Source organism: Rhinoraja longicauda, chromosome 25 (genome assembly GCF_053455715.1).
Source record: "Rhinoraja longicauda isolate Sanriku21f chromosome 25, sRhiLon1.1, whole genome shotgun sequence".
NCBI classification, from domain to species: Eukaryota; Metazoa; Chordata; class Chondrichthyes; order Rajiformes; family Arhynchobatidae; genus Rhinoraja; species Rhinoraja longicauda.
The window spans coordinates 9,180,001-9,203,030 of record NC_135977.1 but is presented as its reverse complement, the minus strand read 5'-3'; the positions used below and the strand labels follow the sequence as shown (position 1 = coordinate 9,203,030).

The 23,030-nt window shown below is 42.1% G+C and overlaps 1 protein-coding gene across 1 annotated transcript in view; it reads right to left on the bottom strand.

Annotated features, from left to right (window-relative positions):
• mlec (malectin) overlaps positions 1-23,030 on the bottom strand; it is a 47,668-nt gene that overhangs the window by 5,715 nt on the left and 18,923 nt on the right. Inside the window, exons 2-4 of the mRNA XM_078421237.1 lie at positions 20,304-20,482; positions 8,486-8,665; positions 6,610-6,667 (exon numbers count right to left, since the gene is read on the bottom strand). Of these exons, the coding sequence (XP_078277363.1) occupies positions 6,610-6,667; positions 8,486-8,665; positions 20,304-20,482 (417 nt within the window). The remainder of the gene's footprint in view (positions 1-6,609; positions 6,668-8,485; positions 8,666-20,303; positions 20,483-23,030) is intronic.

Sequence of the window (23,030 nt, the reverse complement as noted above, 5' to 3'; positions counted from 1 at the left end):
AAAGGCAGCAACTGTATCACTGCACTGCCTACTATTGTTCAACCATGTGCTCAAAACTAATTGCCAACCAAATGACGGAGGGAGATTATCAATCACTTGATAAAAGGGGTCAGTAATAGAGTTTACTGGCCAGTAATACATTTATTTATTATGGATTTGAATTACTAGGGTTGAATTTCAGAGGTAGTACAAGTATTTAGATACCATTCACAAGAGAGAGGCACTCATCCTTAGTGATACTGAAGTCAGTATTGCTCATAACTGTCCAGTCTTTCACCTAGTACGTTCCTGGTGTTAAAACTCAATCATCTCACTTCAGAATATTAACCTATAATCCAGGTCCAAATCAACTTAATAAGAATCTTTAACCTTTTCATTTATTACACTGCCTCTATCATGAGGTTACAAATAGGGATTTTCATTGATTGATTGATATGCCAAAAGATACAAGAACTTTAAACAGAAGTGTTTCATAGTGGTAGCTTTTCTGGAGCAGGTTTAGGAACCCAACAAAAGTTTTTTTAGTATTTATTAAGAGATGTAAAATTGACTTCAGGAAAGATAGTGGCACCATTCTATTAAAGTCAATTCAAAAATGAAAGATTCTTTCGAAGATCATCAAAATCAGATGAATGCTTCAGCCCAACTGAAGGAAAGTCCTCATTGTAAATTAGCAAAATTCATAACCTTTGCCTTGAAATTTGTTGATCTTCAGAATTTCCAGAAAGGGTGGCTATATTTAGTCAATTCTGTCTGCGATGTGGTTACGTAGAGCAAGTTCCACACAACTCCAACTTCATACTGTACAGAGTGTGATTGCTATACCGAACCACACATACTATGGATAGACAAAGTGCTGGAGTAACACAGCAGGTATCTGGAGCACGTGAATAGGTGATGTTTCTAGTCGACCCTGAACGTCATCTATCCATGTTCTCCAGAGATGCAACCTGACCTGCTGAGTTACTCCCAGCACTTTGGGTCTCTGTTGAGAAAGAAGCAGGTTTTATATTTTGGGTCGGTTAACTTGGGTTCTAACCCTTCCTCAGACCTGTCACCCATCCTTTTTCTCCAGAGATGCTGCCTGACCCACGGAGTCACTCCAGCAGAGTGACTAACTTTGGTATAACCCAGCAACCACAGACCTTTGTTTCTGCATGCATTTGGGAAAAGGAGAAATCTAGTAGATAATTGTCATTATTTTCAGTCTTTATTGGATTCGATATTTTGTCTACCAATTCTGCTATTAATAGTTTCTTCAAGAAAGAAATTGGTCCAGATAAGATACATTATTGAAAGAACATATTTGCCACAGGAATTTGGAATGTAAATTGTTTAGATATCACATCACATCCTGGGTCAAAAAGTTGTTGTGAAACCAAACCTGCCAACCTCACGGGCAAAAACTACCTTAAAGTATATTCATTAAAATGAAAGGAAATTCAAAATCGAAAAGTGAAAGGCCTGGATGGTGGATGTGGAGAGGATGATTCCACTAGTGGAAGAGTCTAGAACCAGAGTCCATAGCCTCAAAATAAAAGGACGTATATTTAGAAAGGAGATGAGTAATTTATTTAGTCAGAGAGTGGTTAATCTGTGGGATTCATTACCACGGAAGGCCATGGAGGCCAAGTCTATGGATATTTTTTAAGACAGACATTGACAGGTTCTTGATTAGTATGGGTGTCAGGGGTTATGGGGAGAAGGCAGGAGAATGGGGTTGAGGGGGAAAATAGATCAGCCATGATTGAATGGCAGAGTAGATTTGATGGGTCGAATGGCCTAATTCTACTCCTATAACTTATCAGTTGGAGAATCAAAGAATAGCCTAGCAGAGAAAGAGAGCGCTCATTTGATTGATCAAGCCTGTGCTGGGTCTTGCCAAAACTAACCCAGATAGTCCCTTTTCTACTTAATCAGGTTTTCTCTTCTAAGTACTTACCAATTCCGTTTGATGCATTATATTAATCTGTATCCACAATTGTACCTGACACATCTTCCAAGGGCTGACTAACTGTAGCAAAGATATCTCCTTAGTTGTATTCACTTTTGTCAATCCCCTTCATTTTGTGTGCTCTGTTGACCAAGCTCAGCTAATGAAAACTGTTTCATCTAATTTAATGGAAATGTAATCCCACAATAATATTAACAACTAAAATCTCCTTTTAGGCTTCTCTATTCCAAGGAGAAACAGTACATAATTAGTGTGTAATGAACAGAACTAGTATTGAGCCCCATAAGTGAAGAACAGCTTTGACATGGAATCATGATCCTCTATGCACTTTTTAAGCTAATCTTTTGATTTCCCTAGTGCTCAAAATCATTTTAAGACTCTGGGGAGAAGAATTGCAAAGAAGTAAAATCCTCCAGACATAGGAATTTTTATTTCTTTCATCTTTGACGGTGCAGAATTCTACACTATTCAGAGACGGCAAACAACCTCTCAATATCTAATCCCACCAACCTCTCTATGAATCAATGAGATCGCTTCCCATTCTTGTTCACAGAGAACTAAATATAGGTCCTTACTAGTCATACCCTCGGCAGAGGAACAGGAATTGTCATCTCAGTTGTCACCCTAATGAATCTATAATGATTGCCTGCAAGTATCTTTCCTTAAATAAAACCATGGTACTCCCGGGTGAACTCACCAAGATCATGTACAACTGCAGCAAAAGTTAACGACACTTGTACTTCAACCCCTTGTGGTAAAAGACAACCTAACATTTATTTTCCTAATTGTGCACTCTCCCCACAGATCAACTTTAATTTTACGAGCAAACACAGCCCAGTTTCCCACTTTATGCCAATTGTTACAAGTTTCTCATCATTTAATGCTGCACTGGTTTTTTTTGGTCTTCCATAACAAAATTAATTTTTTTAAATTCTCATTACCCAGATTTCCAGAAAGCATTTGATAAAGTACTACATGAACGCTTACTGGAAAAGCTCATCGATTACAAGGTAATGTAATCATGAGGCTAAAAGAATGGCTGAAGATACAGAAACAGGGAACTGCAGATGCTGGTTTTATTCGTTGAAAAGGGACAAAAAGTGCTGGAGCAACTTAGCGGGTCAGGCAACATGCCTGGAGAACATGGACAGGCGATGTTTCGGTTGGGAGCCTTCTCCAAAGGATGGTTTACATGAAACAGGGAATACATAAAAGGATCTTTTGCTGGTTGGTAAGATGCAATGAGTAGTGTGCCAGTGATCGGGAGTGGGGCCTGAACTTATTAACTATCTATATAAATACCTTGGATAAAAACATTGGAGTTATGGATGCCAAATTTGCTGGATGAAAGCTGGATGAAAGATAGAAAAGTAAATGCATAGGACATAAAGGCGGCTACAGAGGGATATAGATGTGTTGAGTAAATGGACAAAGATCTGCAATCGAAGTGCGAATGTGGAAAATGTGAAATTGACCATTTTGGCAAGAGAAAATAAAAAGCATATTCTGTAAAAGGTGAGAGATTGCAGAACTCCAAGATATGGAGGGTAGACACAAAATGCTGGAGTAACTCAGCGGGACAGGCAGCATCTCAGGAGAGAAGGAATGGGTGATGTTTCGGGTCGAGACCCTTCTTCAGATATGGAGGGACCTGGATGCCCGAGTTCATAATTCGCAAAAGGCCAGAAACCAGGTACGGTGAATTAGAAAGAATAACAGGATGTGATGTTATTACAAGGGAGATTGAAAATGCAAGTAAGGAGATTATGTCTCCCGAAAACAAGGTGTTTACGAGATTACATGTGGAGAAATACGCAGAACACCTCGTTTCAGGAAGGATGATATCTGGAATGGGTCAGTTGTCCTGGGAGGAAAGTTTGATTGAAGCACAGAGCATTCAGACTTTCGAGATACAGTGTGGAAACATGCCCATCGACCCACTGAGTCAGCACCGACCAACGATCACCCAGTACACTAGCACTATCCTACACGGCAAGCAGCCCAGGCGAAATATGAGGTGCTGTTCCTCCAATTTCCGGTGGGCCTCACTATGGCACTGGAGGAGGCCCATGACAGAAAGGTCAGACTGGGAGTGGGAGTTGGAGTGCTCAGTCACCGGGAAATCAGGTTGGTTAAGGCGGACTGAGCAAAGGTGTTGAGCGAAGCGATCGCCGAGCCTGCGCTTGGTTTCGCCGATGTAAAGAAGTTGATATCTAGAGCAGCAAATGCATTAGATGAGGTTGGAGGAGGTGCAGGTGAACCTCTGTCTCACCTGGAAAGACTGTTTGGGTCCTTGGATGGAGTTGAGGGGAGAGGTAAAGGGACAGGTGTTGCATCTCCTGCGGTTGCAGGGGAAAGTGCCCGGGGATGGGGTGGTTTGGGTAGGAAGGGACGAGTTCAAATCTACATGACTTGAGTGTGGGAGGAAACCGGAACACCCAGAGAAAACCCATGTGGTCACATGGAGAACGCACAAACTCCATACAGACAGCACGCGTGGTCAGGATCGAACACAGGTCCCTGGCACTGTAAGGCAGCAATTCTACCGCTGTGTCATCCACTACTTTTCTACGTATCCTTCATCCAGTTTAGGCTTAGAATATGGAACTAGAGGTCATTGTTTAAATATAAAGGAGTCGCCAGCTTCTCAAGATAAAGAAACAATTACATTCCTTTTTGGAGAGTCATGTCTTTGAAACTCTCTTCCTCAAAGGGCAATGGAGTAGGAACTGAATATTTTTAAGGTTGAAATAAAATTTTGATAAGTAGTGGCAAATGTTTACTGGATAAAGCAAGAGTGGAATATAATGTCACCATTTAAGATCTAATTGAATGGGAAACTGACTTGAGGGGTCAGTTAGCCTACTCTGCTCCTAATTTGTACATTTGTGCACAGTATTTTGCATTGGGCCACAAAGGATTTGATGCTCTTTATTAGAATGGGAAACATTTCTTGCAGCTCTGCTGAAAATTAATATAATCCACCTATTTGAGGAAGTATGTTAAAAAGTGTCTCCAATTCAAATAATCTCAATCTTTAATCCCAATCTGATCTGGGGAGGTTTTAACGCCCCTTTTAAAAGTTAAAAAAAAATTAAACTCCAATATTTTGCAGTGGTCTTATGCAATTTTCTCTTCAACTATCTTAGTCATGGGCAAGGGTGTGGGGGTGGGGAGTGAGCAGAAGGGAAATAAATCACATCTATAGTTAGTGAGGACCACTCTTAATTAAGTAATGTGATTATTTGATGTCAGCATTGCTTGGAGTTCACAGGCAGTTTACCATAATCAGAACAATTATTACCAATTTACTTGAACAGGAAATAATTTAACCAATTATAAGAGGGAGTCTTTTTCTTTTAAAAGTGACATTTTTTAACTTTACTTTGGTCCACCAAGTCCGCGCCGAAATTTAATTTCATAACCAAGCTTCAGCAGGTTTCTTGCATGTTATTGGTTTTCTTTTTCTTTCGCATTTATGCATGTAATTAATGGGACATGTGAAGGAAGGAACCGCAGATGCTGGTTTGCACCGAAGACAGACACAAAATGCTGGAGTAACTCAACGGGACAGGCAGCATCTCTGGAGAGAAGGAATAGGTGACGTTTCGGGTCGAGACTCTTCTTTTCAGACTGAGACTGAAGAAGGGTCTCGACCCGAAACGTCACCCATTCCTTCTATCCAGAGATGGGACATGCAAATTCAGTTTACAATATAAAAACTAGAGTTAAAGAATTATTTGCAAGCTCATTTCCTGACTCATCCATTAAAGCTATTGCCGATGCAGAATTATGGACAAGGTATTGTTGTGCACAGAATTTGCCCGATGGATCAATTAATGTGACCCAGAAGGATTGTAGGCATTGAGGTGATTATTCTTAATACTCTGGCTATCAAAGGGTGGGGGGAGGGGGAAGAAATTATTCTGCACTCCTTATCCAAAGAAACCTCCCAACAATCAATGTGTGGATGATGAGCGAGGGCAGAATTAGGTGCATGTGGTAACAAATGAATAACTTACTGCCTGACTAGCTTGGTACTACCTACGTTGTTATATAAATTACTTCCATGGCAATTTGTCTACACGTGCAATGGGTTTCTGTATCACATCATCGATTCTCCTTCAAAAATATGAAGGCACGTCATCAACTTTCAATATTCTTTCCCTTCCACCTTTGTGCTTATTTTTGTTTAAGTGCTGCTTTCAGGAGGGCGAAAGACGTGGGGCAAGATCAATACTTAAGCCATTAATCCACAAGTTGCGTCAATTGATTTAATAACTAATTAATTGGAGGAATGTTTTTAAAGATAAATGCTATTTGATTTGCAGAACAGAAGAGCTGTCAATATCTCCCTTTAAGTATTTTTGTGGCTTTACTGTAATCCCACGCGCCCCAAAATCATCTCAATGCAATAGATTTGATTTGAAATCCAGATAATTATATACATACACCAAGTAAGAAGAAAAGAAATAAAGGAAATAATCTTTTCTCATGTTAACTGATTCAATTGTAACATTGATTTAATTAGTAATGCATTTGTCAGGGATGCTACATTCTCAATAAACCATTAAACTTTATGAATTCCAACTGTATTGGCATCATTGACAATCAGAATATTAAATAGTTGAGACGACCTGCAATAATTAACTTACCCTCCACTGTTCCCTTTATGATGCACATTGCACAGACTTTAGGGTTGTCATAGTAACCCTAGAACATAGAATCAACAGAAAGAAAATGATTAGTGTTAAGTCAGTGTTTTCACTATATTTTACAACAGCATAATGTACCTAGATTTTCAAGTTCAAAACATAATAGGTAAAGTCAAGGTAATTGTTACGTTAAATTGATAATGTAATTTGTAATATTTGGAAAACCTACTCCTGGGAGGAGCATATGGGCTTGCTTTTGCAAGCTCCTTTATATTAAAATGTAATTGGATTAATCTTTCTCCACTAACAGCTGGAATAGACTTACAACATCATAGAAGGACACCCCTCAACTTGTTTTCGGAATTCCAGTCCAAACTATCATGCAGTTTGGCCTGGAAGTTCTTAAAAATCCTTGCTCTATTGATTTCGGTGCTGATTTGAACGCTTAAACCAAAATATTATCCATACCAGACAGTTACATTTTCAATATTAACCTACCATGGGCACCCGAGTGCAAGTCTATCCAGCAAAAATCTGATCCAGGTGGACAATCTTAATCCCATATCCCATCTTAATATTGACGATGAAACATTGAACATCAACAATGGTGTTTAGTTTAGAGATATAGCGTGGAAACAGGCCGCGTCGACCGACAATTTGTACACGGGTTCTATGTTATCCAATCTCGCATCCCGCACACTGGGACACTTTACGGAAACCAATTAAAGGAAAAACCTGCATGACTTTGGAATGTGGGAGGAAACCGGAGCACCTGGAGAAAACCCACACAGGGAGAACGTACAAAGTCCACGCAGACAGCACCCGTAGTCAGATCAAACCAAGCTCTCTGGCGCTGTGAGGCAGCAGCTTTACCGCTGCACCACTGTGCCACGACAGATTTCGTATCTTGGCGACATGGGGGGAAGATCATACCAGATTCTCAGTGGGATTTTCCCAGGATTATATTCCCCCAAAATGAATAGCCTTTTAATAGTCATTATCACATCTCACACATGAATGGTAAGAAGAGGCACACAGTGCTGATAAACTGTACCTAACCAGAAGTTAACCACATCAAGATAAGGAACGAGCAGACAAATATTTGAACAGCACAATGTTCCACAGTTTTTGCATAAGATAAAATGAAGCTACTGACAATGAAAACGAACATATGCTGCAAGAACAAAACACTTGATCAAAAATCTAGCTCATCCCCTGCTTATTTTCACCAGATATGGGAACTTGGAAATAGCTGTTTGTTGCTGCCTCGATGGACCACAAAATGGTACATTGTAACTATTTATCAGCCCTGACATTTATTTTAAAAGGTCACATCTGAACCACAAGCCAATAGATAAACTATATAAATATATAGCAGATATTTATCAGCCATTTGATGAAACAAAACAATAAAAGGAATTTTAGTCCTTGAGTATGGTTTAGTTTAGCTTCGAGATACACCATGAAAACAGGCCCTTTGGCCCATCGAGTCCATTAATCACCTGTTTGCATTAGTTTACGTTATCTCACCTTATCCATTCCCTACACACGAGGGACCATTTTAGAGACCAATTAACCTACAAATCCACACGCCTTTGGGACAGAGCAAGAAACCGGAGCAAAACCACATGGTCACAGGGGGAACGTGCAAACTCCACACAGACAGCACATGAGGTCAGGATTGAATCCTGGTCTCTGGTGCTGTGAGGCAGCAGCTCTATCACTTATACCACTGTGCCACCCTTTGGGGTAAAAAAAAAAGAAAAATCAAGCATCCCACAAAAATGTGCCTTGCAGCATTAATTCACACACACGTTGAATCAATTGATTTTTTTGTTGTTAAATCCTACTCGGTAGAATTAAAAGATTTTCTTACTTTCACAAATTCTACGAGCAGTTTCCCATTAAATGTAGAGACTTCTCCTTGAACACTGAGTTTTCCTTTCCTGACGGAGAAGGTCACCAATTCATCGTGTGCTGTGCTGTGTCCCACTTTATCAAAGATATCCAGATCTTTCACTATCACATGCTGCCCATTTAGTCTCACGTCAAAGACCTAGAGAGAGAGAAGAAAGAAAATTACAAACAACTTATTCAATAAATAGGCCACAACTATATTTAAATGGATTTTCTTTTGCTTTTAAAATAAGAGAGCAACGTCTACACAATTTGATCTGGTAGCTAATATTACAATGCGTTTTATTAAAATTTAAACAGCATTTATTTTAAGATATCACTTCTGATCACAAGCCAAATTTCTCAAACATTACCACAATGGCAAACCGTTCCAAGTATTTTTGTATTAGTTTAGTTTATTATTATCACATGTACCGAGGTACAGTGAAAAACTTTTGTTTGCATGCTATCCAGTAATACTACATGAAATTAAGCGCCAAAATATTTTTAGCTAATTTAGTGAAAAGGTGGTGCTACATGATTACAGAGATTTCCTTCCCACTATCACCGGAACTGCTGATGATTAGCTTTTCACAAATTGTTCAACATTGAACAGATAAAATAATAAATTACTGGCATATGTATCAATGCCGGGCTACAATAACACAAGGCAGTCAGCTTCTGCAGAACTGTGAAAGCATATAACATAACATAACATAACATAACATAACAACACTTTATTGTCACTCGGCACAACACCGAGCGAAATTTCAGCAGTCACACAAAATACAGCAAAAAGAAAAGAACACAGGACACCCGACCCCAACACAAACATCCATCACAGTGACTCCAAACACCCCCTCACTGTGATGGAGGCAACAAAACTTCCCCTCTCTTCCCCCCGCACCCACGGACAGGCAGCTCGACCCCTACCGAGGCAAACGACACGCACAGCCCCCGCAAGGGGATGGAAGGCCCCCCGGCCGAGCCGCCCCGGGCACCGAAACGTCCCGCGGCCACACCGGGCGATGTTAAGTCCAACGGCCGAGCCGCACCGGGCACTGAAACGTCCCGCGGCCGAACAGCGCTGACGATGTTAAGTCCAGCGGCCAAGCCGCACCGGGCACTGAAACGTCCCGCGGCCACACCGGGCGATGTTAAGTCCAGCGGCCAAGCCGCACCGGGCATTGAAACGTCCCGCGGCCGAGCCGCACCGGGCACTGAAACGTCCCGCGGCCACACCGGGCACTGAAACGTCCCGCGGCCACACCGGGCGATGTTAAGTCCAGCGGCCGAGCCGCACCGGGCACTGAAACGTCCCGCGGCCGAGCCGCACCGGGCACTGAAACGTCCCGCGGCCGCACCGGGCGATGTTAAGTCCAGCGGCCGAGCCGCACCGGGCACTGAAACGTCCCGCGGCCGAGCTGCGCCGGCAATGTTAAGGCCCGCAGCCGAGCCGCACCGGGCACTGAAACGTCCCGCAGCTGAGCTGCGCCGGCAATGTTAAGGCCCGCAGCCGAGCCGCACCGGGCACTGAAACGTCCCGCAGCCGAGCTGCGCCGGCAATGTTAAGGCCCGCAGCCGAGCCGCGCCCCGGGGAAGAGACCTAATAAAATAAAGGTTTCCCCCCGCCCCACCCCACCCCACACCCCCACCACACACCCCCACCACACATACACAGCCAAAAACAGAAACAAAAACCATCCCAACACCGACACAAACAAAAAAAAAGAAAAAAAGACAACAGACTGCCAGAGAGCCGCAGCCGTTAGGCGCAGCCAACTCCTCTGAAGTCTGAAGAAGGGCCCCGACCCAAAACGCCACCCATTCCTTCTCTCCAGAGATGCTGCCTGTCACGCTGAGTTACGCCAGCATTTTGTGTCTAACTGTGAAAGCATACAAGCTACATATAAACTGACAAGTTAACTCCACTTCAACACAAAATCCTTCCGTGGCATTCTCTATCCAGTTCAATCACCTGAAAATTCAATCACCTAAAGCGTTGTGCTCCTCCTACTCATCTTCAAATGTAATAACCATCATTGGCAGCCATTCCTTCAGCTGACAAGGCCCATCTCTCAAGCATCTCATTTCCCCTCCCCATCTCTTGGTTAACAATGCCCTTATCTCTTTTCTCAAACATAACTCTGTAAATGGCCTTGGCACTAGATTTAGTTTATAATACTACTGTGCAGCTTCTCACGGTACCACAGAACTACACGCGACTGTTGCATTACATTCTACACCCATGTGGCATCCAAATGTTGTGCACATTTTTTGACATTAGATAAAGGGGAAGGCTGTTAATTCCAACCCCAAGTTCAAAACCACATTGAGAGTGTCCAAAGTTTTCTCTGCCTTGGATCCTGTACAGCACAATAGATCACCATTCCAAAGTGTTCTGATATCACTTTATATAATTAATTTCAAAAGTAAACCATCATCTAATTTAGATTTTAGATGTCGCTCATGGAATCTGTATCATGACTGACAGAAAAATTAAATCTGTATCAAAATAATCACGCTGGAAATACTGATTGTGTTTTTTAAAGATTGTACACTTTACATTTACTTACAAAATGATATTCAGACAGAATTGGGCCCTGTTTTCTTCAAACCAGTCAGTTGCATAACAAGATGGTGAGGCCGCTGCGTTCGGAGTATCACAAACCAGAGGACGGAGGTTTTGTAGAGGGGAAAGATTTAGGTTGAGAGGGGGAAAAATGTAATAGGAACCAGAAGGGCAACCTTTTCCACATGCCTCCCTCTTGCCTCTTTATACTGGCCAGATCCCCTCCACACTCAGCGCCGGTTTCGACCCAAAATGCCAATGAACCCTTTGCCCCCACAGATGCTGCCTGATCCGCTGAGTTCCTTCAGCAGTTTCTTTTTTGCTCCTGATTACAGCATCATGTGATTCATGTGCTTGCTCAGATGCTTCTTAAATGTTGTGAAGAGAATGTTTTCAAGAGAGAGTTAGATCTAGCTCTTAGTGGTAAGGGAATCGAGGGATATGTGGAAAAAACCAGAACAGGGTACTGATTTTGGATGATCAGCCATGATCATATTGAATGGCGGTGCTGGCTCGAAGGGCCAAATGGCCTACTCCTACACCCATTTTCTATGTTTCTATGAAAGTACCTGTCTCCACCACATTCTCAAGCAGTGCATTCCAGACAGCAACCACCTTCTGGGTGCAAAAGAATTCTCCAGATATCTTCAAAATGTCTTATCCCTCATCTTAAACCCACATCCTCTCACAACCAGAGAGCAGTGCTGAACTACTGTCTACCTCTTTGGTGACCCACGGACTATCCTTGATCGGACTTTGCTGGCTTTACCCTGCACTAAACGTTATTCCCTTATCTTGTATCTGTACACTGTAAATGGGTCGATTGTAATTATGTGTTGCCTTTCTGCTGACTTGATAGCACGCAACAAAAGCCTTTCACTGTACCTTGATACATGTGGCAAGAAACTAAACTTAAACTGAAACATCCCCTGGGTTTTATGCAACCCTGCCATGTGGAACTGTTTCTTACTATCGACCTTAACAGCGCCTCTCATAATTTTAGATCTCGCTTTCAGATGCCCACTTCGCCTTATCCAAAGCCAACCTATTCCGTCTCTCCTCAGATCTAAAACATTCCAATCCAGGCAACATCTCGGTGAAAGGCCTCTACACCCTCTCCGATGCTATCACTTCCTTTTATAGCATGGTAACCCCAAACTCCACACAATTTTCTATCTGTAGCCTTTCTAATGTTTTATCAAACTGCACCAAGATCTCCCTTCTCTTATACTCTGCACCACAGCTAATGAAGGCATACTGTAAGTATACAGCCTTCATAGCCTCATCGACCCATATTGCCACCTTTAAGGATTTCTGTACTTGTAATCAACATTCCTGTGTTTCTCAATACTCCCTGGAATCCTACCATTCATGGTGTATGTTCAACCTGGTTAGACACTTCAAAAAGGCATGGCTTTGTACTTATCAAGAGTAAAATCAATCTAGCATTGCTCTGCCCAACTCACCATCTGCTCAATATCATGCTGTTTGCTCAAGACTACACTCTTATTATCAACAACACAAGTGTTGTACTTTGGCACAGGGCAAATGCAAGGGAAAAGAATACAGTTAAATGCAAGATCCTTAACTGCATTGATGTACAGAGAGATCTTGGGATCCATGTCCATAGTTCCCTGAGAGTGGCAACAGAAGCAGATAGAGGTTAAGGCGGCCTGTGGTATGCTTGCCTTGATTGGTCAAGGTGCCGAGTATAAGAGTCAGGAAGCCACATTGCACCTTTATAGGACTTTGGTTAGGCTGCGTTTACGTGCAGATAGGGTAGACAGTCAGAACCTTTTCCCCAGATGGAAATGTCAAAGACTAGCAGTTTAAAGTGAGAGGGCAAAAAGTTTAACAGGAGATGTGTCGGACAAGTTTATTTTACTCAAGGCTGGTGGGTGCCTGGAACATGCTGCCAGGAGTAGCGGAGGAAGTAGATACGACAGTGATGTTTAAGAGGCTTTAAAAAAAACGTGGCGGCGCCTAACGGCAGCGGCTGACCAGCAGTCTGACCTTCTTTTTTTTCCCCTTTTCTGTTGTGTGTCGGTGTTGGGATGGTTTTTATATATATTTTTTGGTTGTGTATGTGTGGGAGGGGGTGGTGGTGTGGGTGGGACTTTTCTCTTCCTCACGGCGCGGGGTGGGGGGGACGACTTTTCTCTTCCTCACGGCGCGGGGTGCGGCTCGGCTGCGGGGCCTAACATCGCCCGCTGCGGCTCGGCCGCTGGACTTTACATCACCCGGTGCGGCTTGGCCGCTGGACTTTACATCCCCGGTGCGGCTTGGCCGCTGGACTTAACAGTGCCCGGTGCAGCTCGGCTGTGGGGCTTAACATCGCCCGGTGCAACTCGGCTGCGGGGCTTAACATCGCCCGGTGCAGCTCGGCTGCGGGACTTTTCATCGCTGGTGCGGCTCGGCTGCGGGACTTAACATCGCCCGATGCAGCTCGGCTGTGGGGCTTTTCATCGCTGGTGCGGCTCGGCTGCGGACTTGACATCGCCCGGTGCGGCTCGACCACGGGACTTAGCTGCGCAAGGCTTGGTCGCGGGCCTTTCATCGCCCGGTTCGGCCGCGAGACGTTTCAGCGCCCGGTGCGGGGACTGTGCGGGTCGGTCGGGGACGAGCTGTCTGTCCGTGGGCGTGGGGAAGAGAGTGGAAGTTTTGTTACCTCCATCACAGTGAGGGGGTGTTTGGAGTCACTGTGATGGACGTTTGTGTTGGGGTTATGTGTCTTGTGTTCTTTTTTTTTTCTATGACTGCTATGTAGTTTCGTTCGGTACTTCGGTACCGAACGACAAATAAAGCTCTGTTATACCTGTTATGTGTTTGCTGGGGATAGGGGAATATGGATCACATGCAGGCAGAAGAGATTTGTTTAACTTGGCATTATGTTCAGCACAGATATTATCGGCAGAAGGGCCTGTTCTTGTTGTACTTTACTATGTTCTATGTATTGCAAATCAATCGCATAGTCTCTGGTGCTCTTCGGAAGTGATGACCACAAGATACAAGATAGAGAGCTAGTGTCACACGGCACAGAAACTGATCCTTTAGCTCAACTCATCCATGCCAACAGAGATGCTTATTTGGCCTATAATTCCTCTATCCCTTTCTTATCCATGTACCTGTCCAAATGATTTTTTTAATGCGGTGATTGTACCTGTTTCTGCTATCTCCTCTGGCAGCTGGTTCCATATACCCACTACCCTCTGTGTGAAAAAGCCCGCTCCTCAGGTGTTCCCTCTTAACTTAAACGTATACCTTCTAGTTTTAAACTCTCCTGCCGGAGATCGGACGGGCCGGCAGTGGGGGCCGGCGGTCGTTCAAGGACATGGCACCAAGAGAACAAAGAGGGACCCGGGGTGGGGGTCCACCGAGAAAAACGAGGGGCCCTAAGTGGGGGGGGGGGGGGAGAAGGAACAAAGAGGGGCCCGGCGTGGGGGGCCGCCAAGAACAAAGAGGGACCATTGGGGTATACATTAAATACGTAACTTTGTCCGTCCCTTATATGTAAAGACTCTTTACATACTTTTTGTATGGTATACAAAACAAAGAATTTCATCGTGACATGTCACGTGTGATAATAAAGTTTCATTCATACATTCTTTTGAAAAAAAAATAATGGGTAATGTTGAATGCCTGCTACTGCAAAATCCGGCCCAGTGTTTTGTAAAGCGATGACAGACATAGGCAAATAACTTCACTTTGCACTTTGAGAGGCAACTAAAAATAATGTTTTGTAAATGGATTCAAAGTCCATATCCACTGCCCAACAATATATGATATTTCAACTGGTCAACTGGGTGCAGCTTTGGAAGAGTTTACTGATATTTGCTTGTGTTTTATCTCAGGTTAACAGTAAAGTTTCAAAGGTCTTCAGCAAGTAGATTGATTGAAAATACATTTAAACTTTAGCCTGACCATGTTGTTGCAAACATTGTGGCTTTGATGATTGATTGTTTGAATGTGGAACCAAAAAAAAGACACGGCTCTACAGAGGAGGGATATCAGCAAAAAGGGAGAAAATTAGCATCTAAAGGGTGTTTATGAACCATTTCTCCACATTGATCCACACAAGGAGTGTAAGCAACTCTACATTTCCAACATTTTAATTCTTGGCCTCCCCTCCCCCCCCCCCCCCCCCCCCCATCTTTGATACAATTCCAACAAAATTCACCACGAACAGAACCCCAGCCAGCTGCATTAAGGTTTCTTATACAGCTTTCTGTTCCTGAGCACAACAATTTTAGATAATTGCTACGGCATACAATTTTTGGGACAGCAGATGTTAATGATTGTGCTGTTAAATTGATTCCTTCCTGCCCTCCACTGGAGTCCGCATATAATCTTTTCTTTTCTTCTTCCCAAATGCTCCAAATGCACACCTCTACCTGTCTAATCTCCCATTTTCAATACCGCTAACATTTCCCTGTTTTTGTGATGCTCAAAACCTGTTGCAATCGCCAATATTTTAGATTTCTTTCTTACAGCAGATCCAAAAAATAATAATCATCCAAGCCAGTAATGTTAACTGTTACCCTCCCACATTAGGTGCTGGCTTGCTGAGTGTTTTGAGAATTTTGTGCTTATATTTCAAATTTTCAAGTCTCTGAAGTATTTTCTATATTAGGAACACAAACCTTGAATGTCAACAAAAACATCAATCTTGAAAACCCAATGTATTGAAAATAAATTTTGAATGCGTAATCCTACATTCAGTAACAACTATTGAATATAATATTGTATTTGACTTAATTATCTTGTTTCAGTTTTCAAGTAAACCTCAAATACCTGGTTTTGCATTTTTAATTAGAACATTAATAAGCAATATCAAGCTGAGTATTTACTTGGGATTGTTCTAGGATATCAGCAGCATTTCGGCTTTGAACAATTATTATGCCAAGGCAAATACTATTAACTAGCATATTGATGTGTATCAATGGATCTCAATGTGTATACAATATTTAGTAATTGGCAGGCACGGTCATTCCAGTTAATTGTTTATCCAACAAACAAAGCTAGAGGGGATAAAATACACTCTCTCAGAACAAAGCAAAACACAAGGTACTGGAGAACACAGCGGGTCAGGCAGCATCGATGGAGGAATGAACAGATGATATATCGAATCGGAACCTTTCTTCGGACCGAAACATCACCTGTCCATTTCCTCCACAGATGTTGCCTGAGCCGCTGAGTTCCTCCAGCACATGTATTTTGTTTAAGATTCCACTTGTGTAGTTCCTCTAATGACTAGTAAAGATTTGTCTATTTTTCTCAATGGAAGTTTTTAGTTTTAGTTTTAGCGATTCAGCACAGAAACAGGCCCTTTGCCCACTGAGTCCGCACCGACCAGCGATCCCTGCATATTAACACTGTCCTACACTAGGGACAATTTTTACTTTCTTACCAAGCCAATTAACCTACAAACCTGTACATCTTTGGAATGTGAGAGGAAACCAAAGTTGTTGGAGAAAACCCATGCAGGTCAAGGGGAGAAGATACAAACTCCGTACAGACAAGCATCCGTATTCAGGATCAAACCCGGGTCTCTGGTGTTGTAAGGCAGCAATCTACCATTGCACCACCATGCCTCCCCAAGTTGATTTTAAAACAAAACAGAATTGCCCTGACAATTAATAATACATCCCTAAAATATTTCATGATAGTAAAGTTGGTTCCTTTTCACCTCATTTCCCTCTCTGATTTGATGACTGGAATATATTCAGTTTTAAAGCAGCAACTGACCAGGGCTAACTTTCTGGAAGGATCGCTTAGTTACATTAAAAGGTCAGCACCTAGATTCACAGCTTAATGCCTGAATCACCAGTAGTTCAACAACCTATTGAATATCTTATACCAGCCAGTCTGCTTTACATTTTTTGATGACGCGGCATTTAATTTAAGCTTGTGCATTTTTACTTGTATTCCACCAGCAGGTCAACAACCAATGTACCTTCTTTAAAAAAATGTATATCTTCATCCATTCCGGAACTAACAGAAACAACTAGTCTTCATACCAGTTCCACTGGTTGCATCCTCGTAATCTCTCCTGTTAGCATACCTTCTCCAGCCCATAATGGGGCATTATGGGCTCCACCCTTCCTGAGGACATCTTTTGCCGGCCTGATTTGTTCTGGATTTTTTTTCTTACCTCCAGTTTATTTCCCACCCCAACTCTACTTTCAGTCTGAAGGAGGGTTCTGACCCGAAACATCACCTATTCTTTTTCTCCAGAGATACTGCCTAACCTGCTGAGTTACTGTAGCATTTTGTGTTTACCTTCAGTGTAAACCAGCAGCTGCAGTTTCTGTCTACACAAAGCAACATGGGTATTGCACCAGAAAATTGGAACAACAGAGCTGGAAAACTATCTCATCTCCAACACGTGCACCCACCAGCTGCCATCTTAGTGAATGAGCAGTATTCATTTTCATGTTTAACCAGTTAAACTGGAAGTAATAAAGAGCTAATTTCGCAACAACCAAAAAAGGTACGACATTAAAACCGTCAAAAGTCTAGAGCAAACTTGTATTCAAACACCATTTGTCTCTCGAAAGGGCTCAATGCACATTAAATAAAATGAATTACTGTGATTTGCAGTTAACATTCCGAAATGTCGTATAAGTTGCATTTGTTAGTAGTCAAAACGTTGGGCAAGCACTAATCCTTCTTCAAGCAACATGAGTAATCTTTAACATCATTTACCAGAATGTACTAAAATAGTACTTATGGCCAGTTAAAGGCCAACACATTATCAACATATAACACCATTAACAACCAAGTGCAGTACCTTATGTGCATTAGCCTAAATGTTCTTAAATCCTGGAAAGGGATTCCTGGAGGTGACCGAAATGCAGGAGAATGATGTGTTGGATGCGGATGTTGGTGGGGTGCAAGGCAAGGACAAGGGGATCTCTGTCCTTGCTCCGTCTGGAGGGAGGGTGAAAGAGTGCAGAAATACGGGGCACGGAGGAGACCCGGGTGATGGATCCATCCATGACAGCAGGGGGAACCACGTTTACTAAAAAAACAGGATATCTCTGATGTCCTGGAATGAAAAGCCTCATCTTGGGAGCAGATGTGAGATGGAAAAATTGAGAACAGGGGATAGTGGCTTTGCAAGTAACAATGTGAAAGGAGGTGTAGTCCAGATAACTGTGGGAGTTGGCAGGTTTGCAGTAGACGTTAGTGAACAGTCTGTCCCCTGTGATGGAATCAGAGAGATCAGGAAAGGGCAGAGGGATGTCAGAGATAGCCCAAGTGAATTTGAGAGCAAGGTGGAAGTTAGTGGTAAAGATGATGAAGTTAACAAGTTCTGCATGGGTACAGGAGGCAGCCCCTGTTGTTGTAGCAGAGAAAGAGGTGTGGGAAGTTGCCAGTTTATGTTTGGAACAAGGACCATTTGACATAAGTAATAAAAAGCCAAGCATAGCTGAGCCCTATGCGAGTGTCCATGGATACACCTTTAACTTGAAGAAAGTGAGATAGTCAAGAAATGTTGTTGAGGGCGGGGTCTAGCTTCATCAGACAGAGGAGAATGTTAGTAGAGGGAAATTGATTTTGTCTCAGTTCAAGGAAGAACAGAAGGGCCTTGAGGCCTTCCTGGTTGGCGATGGGGGTGTAAAGGGACCTGATGTCCATGGTGAAGGTGATACAAAAATGATGATAATGCAATCAAAGCTGTTCAGACAAGACTTATTAAACTAATACCCAGGATGGGCAGATTATATTGAGGGAAAGGTTTGGTGTGCTAAGTTTGTATCCGCAGGAGCTTAAAAGGGAAGGGGTGAGGGAGAAATGGAGGGAATTAGGGACCTTATCTTGAGAGGGCTTAACACACTGAATGTGGAGTCTACGTTTCCTCTTGTAGAATTTAGTGGCCACTGTTTAAAAATAAGGAGCATTTTGAACTCTTCATCATATGGTGGTGTAAGAGGAGTTTTTGAATAGTTTTAAGGCAGAGGTAGCTAGATTCTTGATAAGTAAGGAGGTTAATGGGTAGATGGAATTCAGTTTACAATCAGATCAACCAGAACGTTATTTAAATGGCAGAGCAGGATCAAGGGGCACACTGCTCCAAATTCATATTACAGTTAACCTTCATTATAATGGACCATAGAGGGGAGAATGGTGTCCATTATTGGTGATTGTCCCCTATAACTGAGTACGGTATTATCATTAGCAGTAGAAACAAACAACTGCAGTTGCTGGTTAATACACTAAAGGACACAACATGCTGGAATAACTCAGCAGATCAGGCAGCATCCTCAGAGAACATGGATGGGCAACTTTTCGGGTCGAGACCCTTAGTCAGACTCTCAGTCTGGAACTGGGCCTGGAATCCAGGTGAGTTGATGGGCGGGATTTTAAAAAGATTCCAAGTAGTTGAAATGAAACCCAATGGAAAAGTCCTTATTGCATAAAATGGGCAGATAAGTAGGGTCTCTGTCACAGTGCACCAATAATTTTAAATGAATGCTAATAACATGCTGTTTCAAAATAAACTACATGAACAATTATAATTGCCAAATATATTTTACAGAAAATATAATGCACACAACCACCCATATTCCACTGAAAAGAAACATATAAACAGTTATTGAAAAATAATTTATTTCTATTTTTATTTTTCAGATTTCTTTTTTAGAAGAAAAACTGCATAACATATGATTGGAAACATAAATAAGCCATTCATTCCTCAAGACCATTCCTACATCTTAATATCTACAGCATAAAAGGGACAGAAGTCAGATACAGCTGGTCCACTTTGAGCAAATCTGGGCACAACATAAGCACAACAAAACGCAACACAACATAGTCACTTTGGAAAGCAGCATGGATTTATTTACCTGATTGATACGAGGTTCCAAAATATCAAATTACAAAGCCAGATTTCAGAAACTAGGGCTGTGTTCCCTGGAATATAACAACTAATGGAATGATTTGATCAACATTTATTGAAGAAAGAAATTATTTCCACTTTATGGAATCTAGGAATCAAAAGAACATTCTAAAAACCAAAGCCAAGTTTTCCAGAGTTGTTAAATACTTCCGTGGACCACCACAGTGAATTTCCATGTTATTGTTGCCTGACTCACTAATTATTATCTGAGAATATTCTGTTTATTTTAACAACCAAATTATAATTATTTTTTAAACAATTCTATACTTCCTGCATTTAGAACCCCAAACCTCCATCTCACAACCAAAAAGTAAATAAAACTACCTTTTGTTGAGATTGAGCAAAATAAACTTCGGCAAACTTCAAAACCAACACATAGTCGCCTTCTTCTTTAATTGGAATATCATATCCAAACGTTTCTTCATTGTAGCGTTCAGTTTGGTACAGAATTTGATCTTCAGGCATTGATCGAAAAATAGGTAATCTCATTCCATAGTCTGACGCTTGAGGGAAAAGAAAGACGACCAAGTGTTACAAAGGATTCTGAAAAATAATTTCCAGCTCTCAGCTAACTCGTGTGCACTAACTAGTATGCACTAAATGAATTATCAAGCAAATATTACAAATCTACAAGAATCTAGGTCAGCTAATTAGGCAACAAATAGTGGGCAAAGTAAAACAATTTGACTTGATTAAGAATTGTTCAAGATTTCAGGACATTGTAAATTGCTTTTACACAAAGATGTACCTTTTTGAAGCAAAGCTATTGCTAACAAGCCAACTTAAACCCAGGAGATGAAATAATGACCAGTTACCTCCATGGGTTACGTTGGTCGGGTGGAAACTAATGCACGTGACACCAGAGCCAATTGCCTGCTCTTTATCATAAGACATGAAATTATGGCAATAGAGCCATATACTCTTCAGCATTCCCTCGAGAAGACAATGAGGACACAGTTAAACATTTCACTCAAATGACACCACCTCCGATACCACTAAATGTCAGCATCGATTAAGAACTCATGTTTCTGGACTGAAATGAGAGTCGATAATCTCCAGGCTCAAAAAGAAGAGTAATGCTGAGTGACGGCTTATATTTCTTTTAACAGGAAGCACTGAATTTTATTTTTCAGCAATTGTTCTGAGTAATCATCAAGTATTTAGTTTTAAGAAACAAAGAGGAAATAGAAACCCCGGACAAGATGTATGGAAATAAAACATGATCGGATAATATCCTGCCTTTACTTGTTTTGCAAAGAAGGAAAGGCAAGACACTCTCTCTCATATATACAAATTATTTGCAATCAAACTGTAACACCATTAAAGTTAGCATTTTGAAAAACAGCAAAAGACCCCATTTGCTAAATGCTCTTGTTTCAAAAGGCAGGGTTTGTTACACTGAATATATACGATAGAGGTAAATATTTATGAAAGGGCAGCAAATTATTTTATTTATGGCAATGGTTCACTGTTTCAAAGAGTTGCCACCACAACTACCAGGGCGGCACGCACGGTGGTGAGCAGTGGCACAGTACCACAGCAGTAGAGTTGCTGCCTTGCAGCACCAGAGGCCCGGGTTCAATCCGGATTACGGGTGCTGTCTGCACGGTGTTTGTAGGCTCTCCCTATTCTCTCCGGGTGCTCCGGTTTCCTCGCACACTCCAAAGGCGTACAGGTGAATTGTAGGTTGTGGGTTAATTTGCTTTGGTAAGAATTTTGAATTGTCCTTAATGTGTAGGGTGGCATTGGCGTACGGGGTGATCGCTGGTAGGCATGGATTCAGTGGCCAAAGGACCGATTTTCACGCTGAATCATTAAACAGAACCATATTTTTACCGTTCTATCTGTTGCATGTGGCCTGTTGCTCTTCTCAACCATTTCCCTCGTATTCCAGCATGAGGTGCAATGCAATATACTTTAACATTCTACAATATATTTAAGGGTCTAGACAGTTAATTTCAGGTATTGTGATCTGTCACGAGCTAATCATTGGGACTAAACTTTCTGCACTGGACCATCCTCAGTGGAACAGGTAGATGAAAAAACACATCAGGTGAGGAGGAATAGACAATAGACAATAGATGTAGGAGGAGGAAATTCGGCCCTTCAAGTCAGCACCACCATTCAATGTGATCATGGCTGATCATTCTCAATCAGTACCCGTTCCTGCCTTCTCCCCATACCCCCTGACTCCGCTATCCTTAAGAGCTCTATCTAGCTCTCCCTTGAATGCATTCAGAGAATTGGCCTCCACTGCCTTCTGAGGCAGAGAATTCCACAGATTCACAACTCTCTGACTGAAAATGTTTTACCTCATCTCAGTTCTAAATGGCCTACCCCTTATTCTTAAACTGTGGCCCCTTGTTCTGGACTCCCCCAACATTGGGAACATGTTTCCTGCCCCTAACGTGTCCAACCCCTTAATAATCTTATACGTTTCGATAAGATCTCCTCTCATCCTTCTAAATTCCAGTGTATACAAGCCTAGTCGCTCCAGTCTTTCAACATATGATAGTCCCGCCATTCTGGGAATTAACCTAGTAAACCTAGTTAACCTAGTAAATGTGTTGCTGAGAAAGCCCACCTTCTGTCTCTCTCTGTTAACATATTCACTGCATCCAAGTGATTAAAAGGGAATATGTGCACAATCAGTAATCTGGACCTCTTTGTGCAGGCATGTACATCACCAGCAATTATCATCGCTAAGGTGCGCAGAAGATAGCCAGCAAACTGAAACCAGACACAAGTGAGCCAGTGCCTTCAGGATTACAAGAAAAATAAATGTCTGCATATATGCACTCAAATATATAATAAATATCCAAAACTTTTCAATGGCTATAGAAATGCAAACCGTGCACTTTGTACAAAACAGAATACACACTGGGGACAATGTGGTTTACAGAAAATAAACCACTAGTGTTGCAGCCGCCATACCTCAGTCATGCCTGTGCAACCGGCGCCACTCCACTTTCGGTAAACCACCGGTCCCCGATGTGTATCCTCTACAGAACTTACATGGAGACGAGTCTGGATCAAAGCCAAGAGACAAAA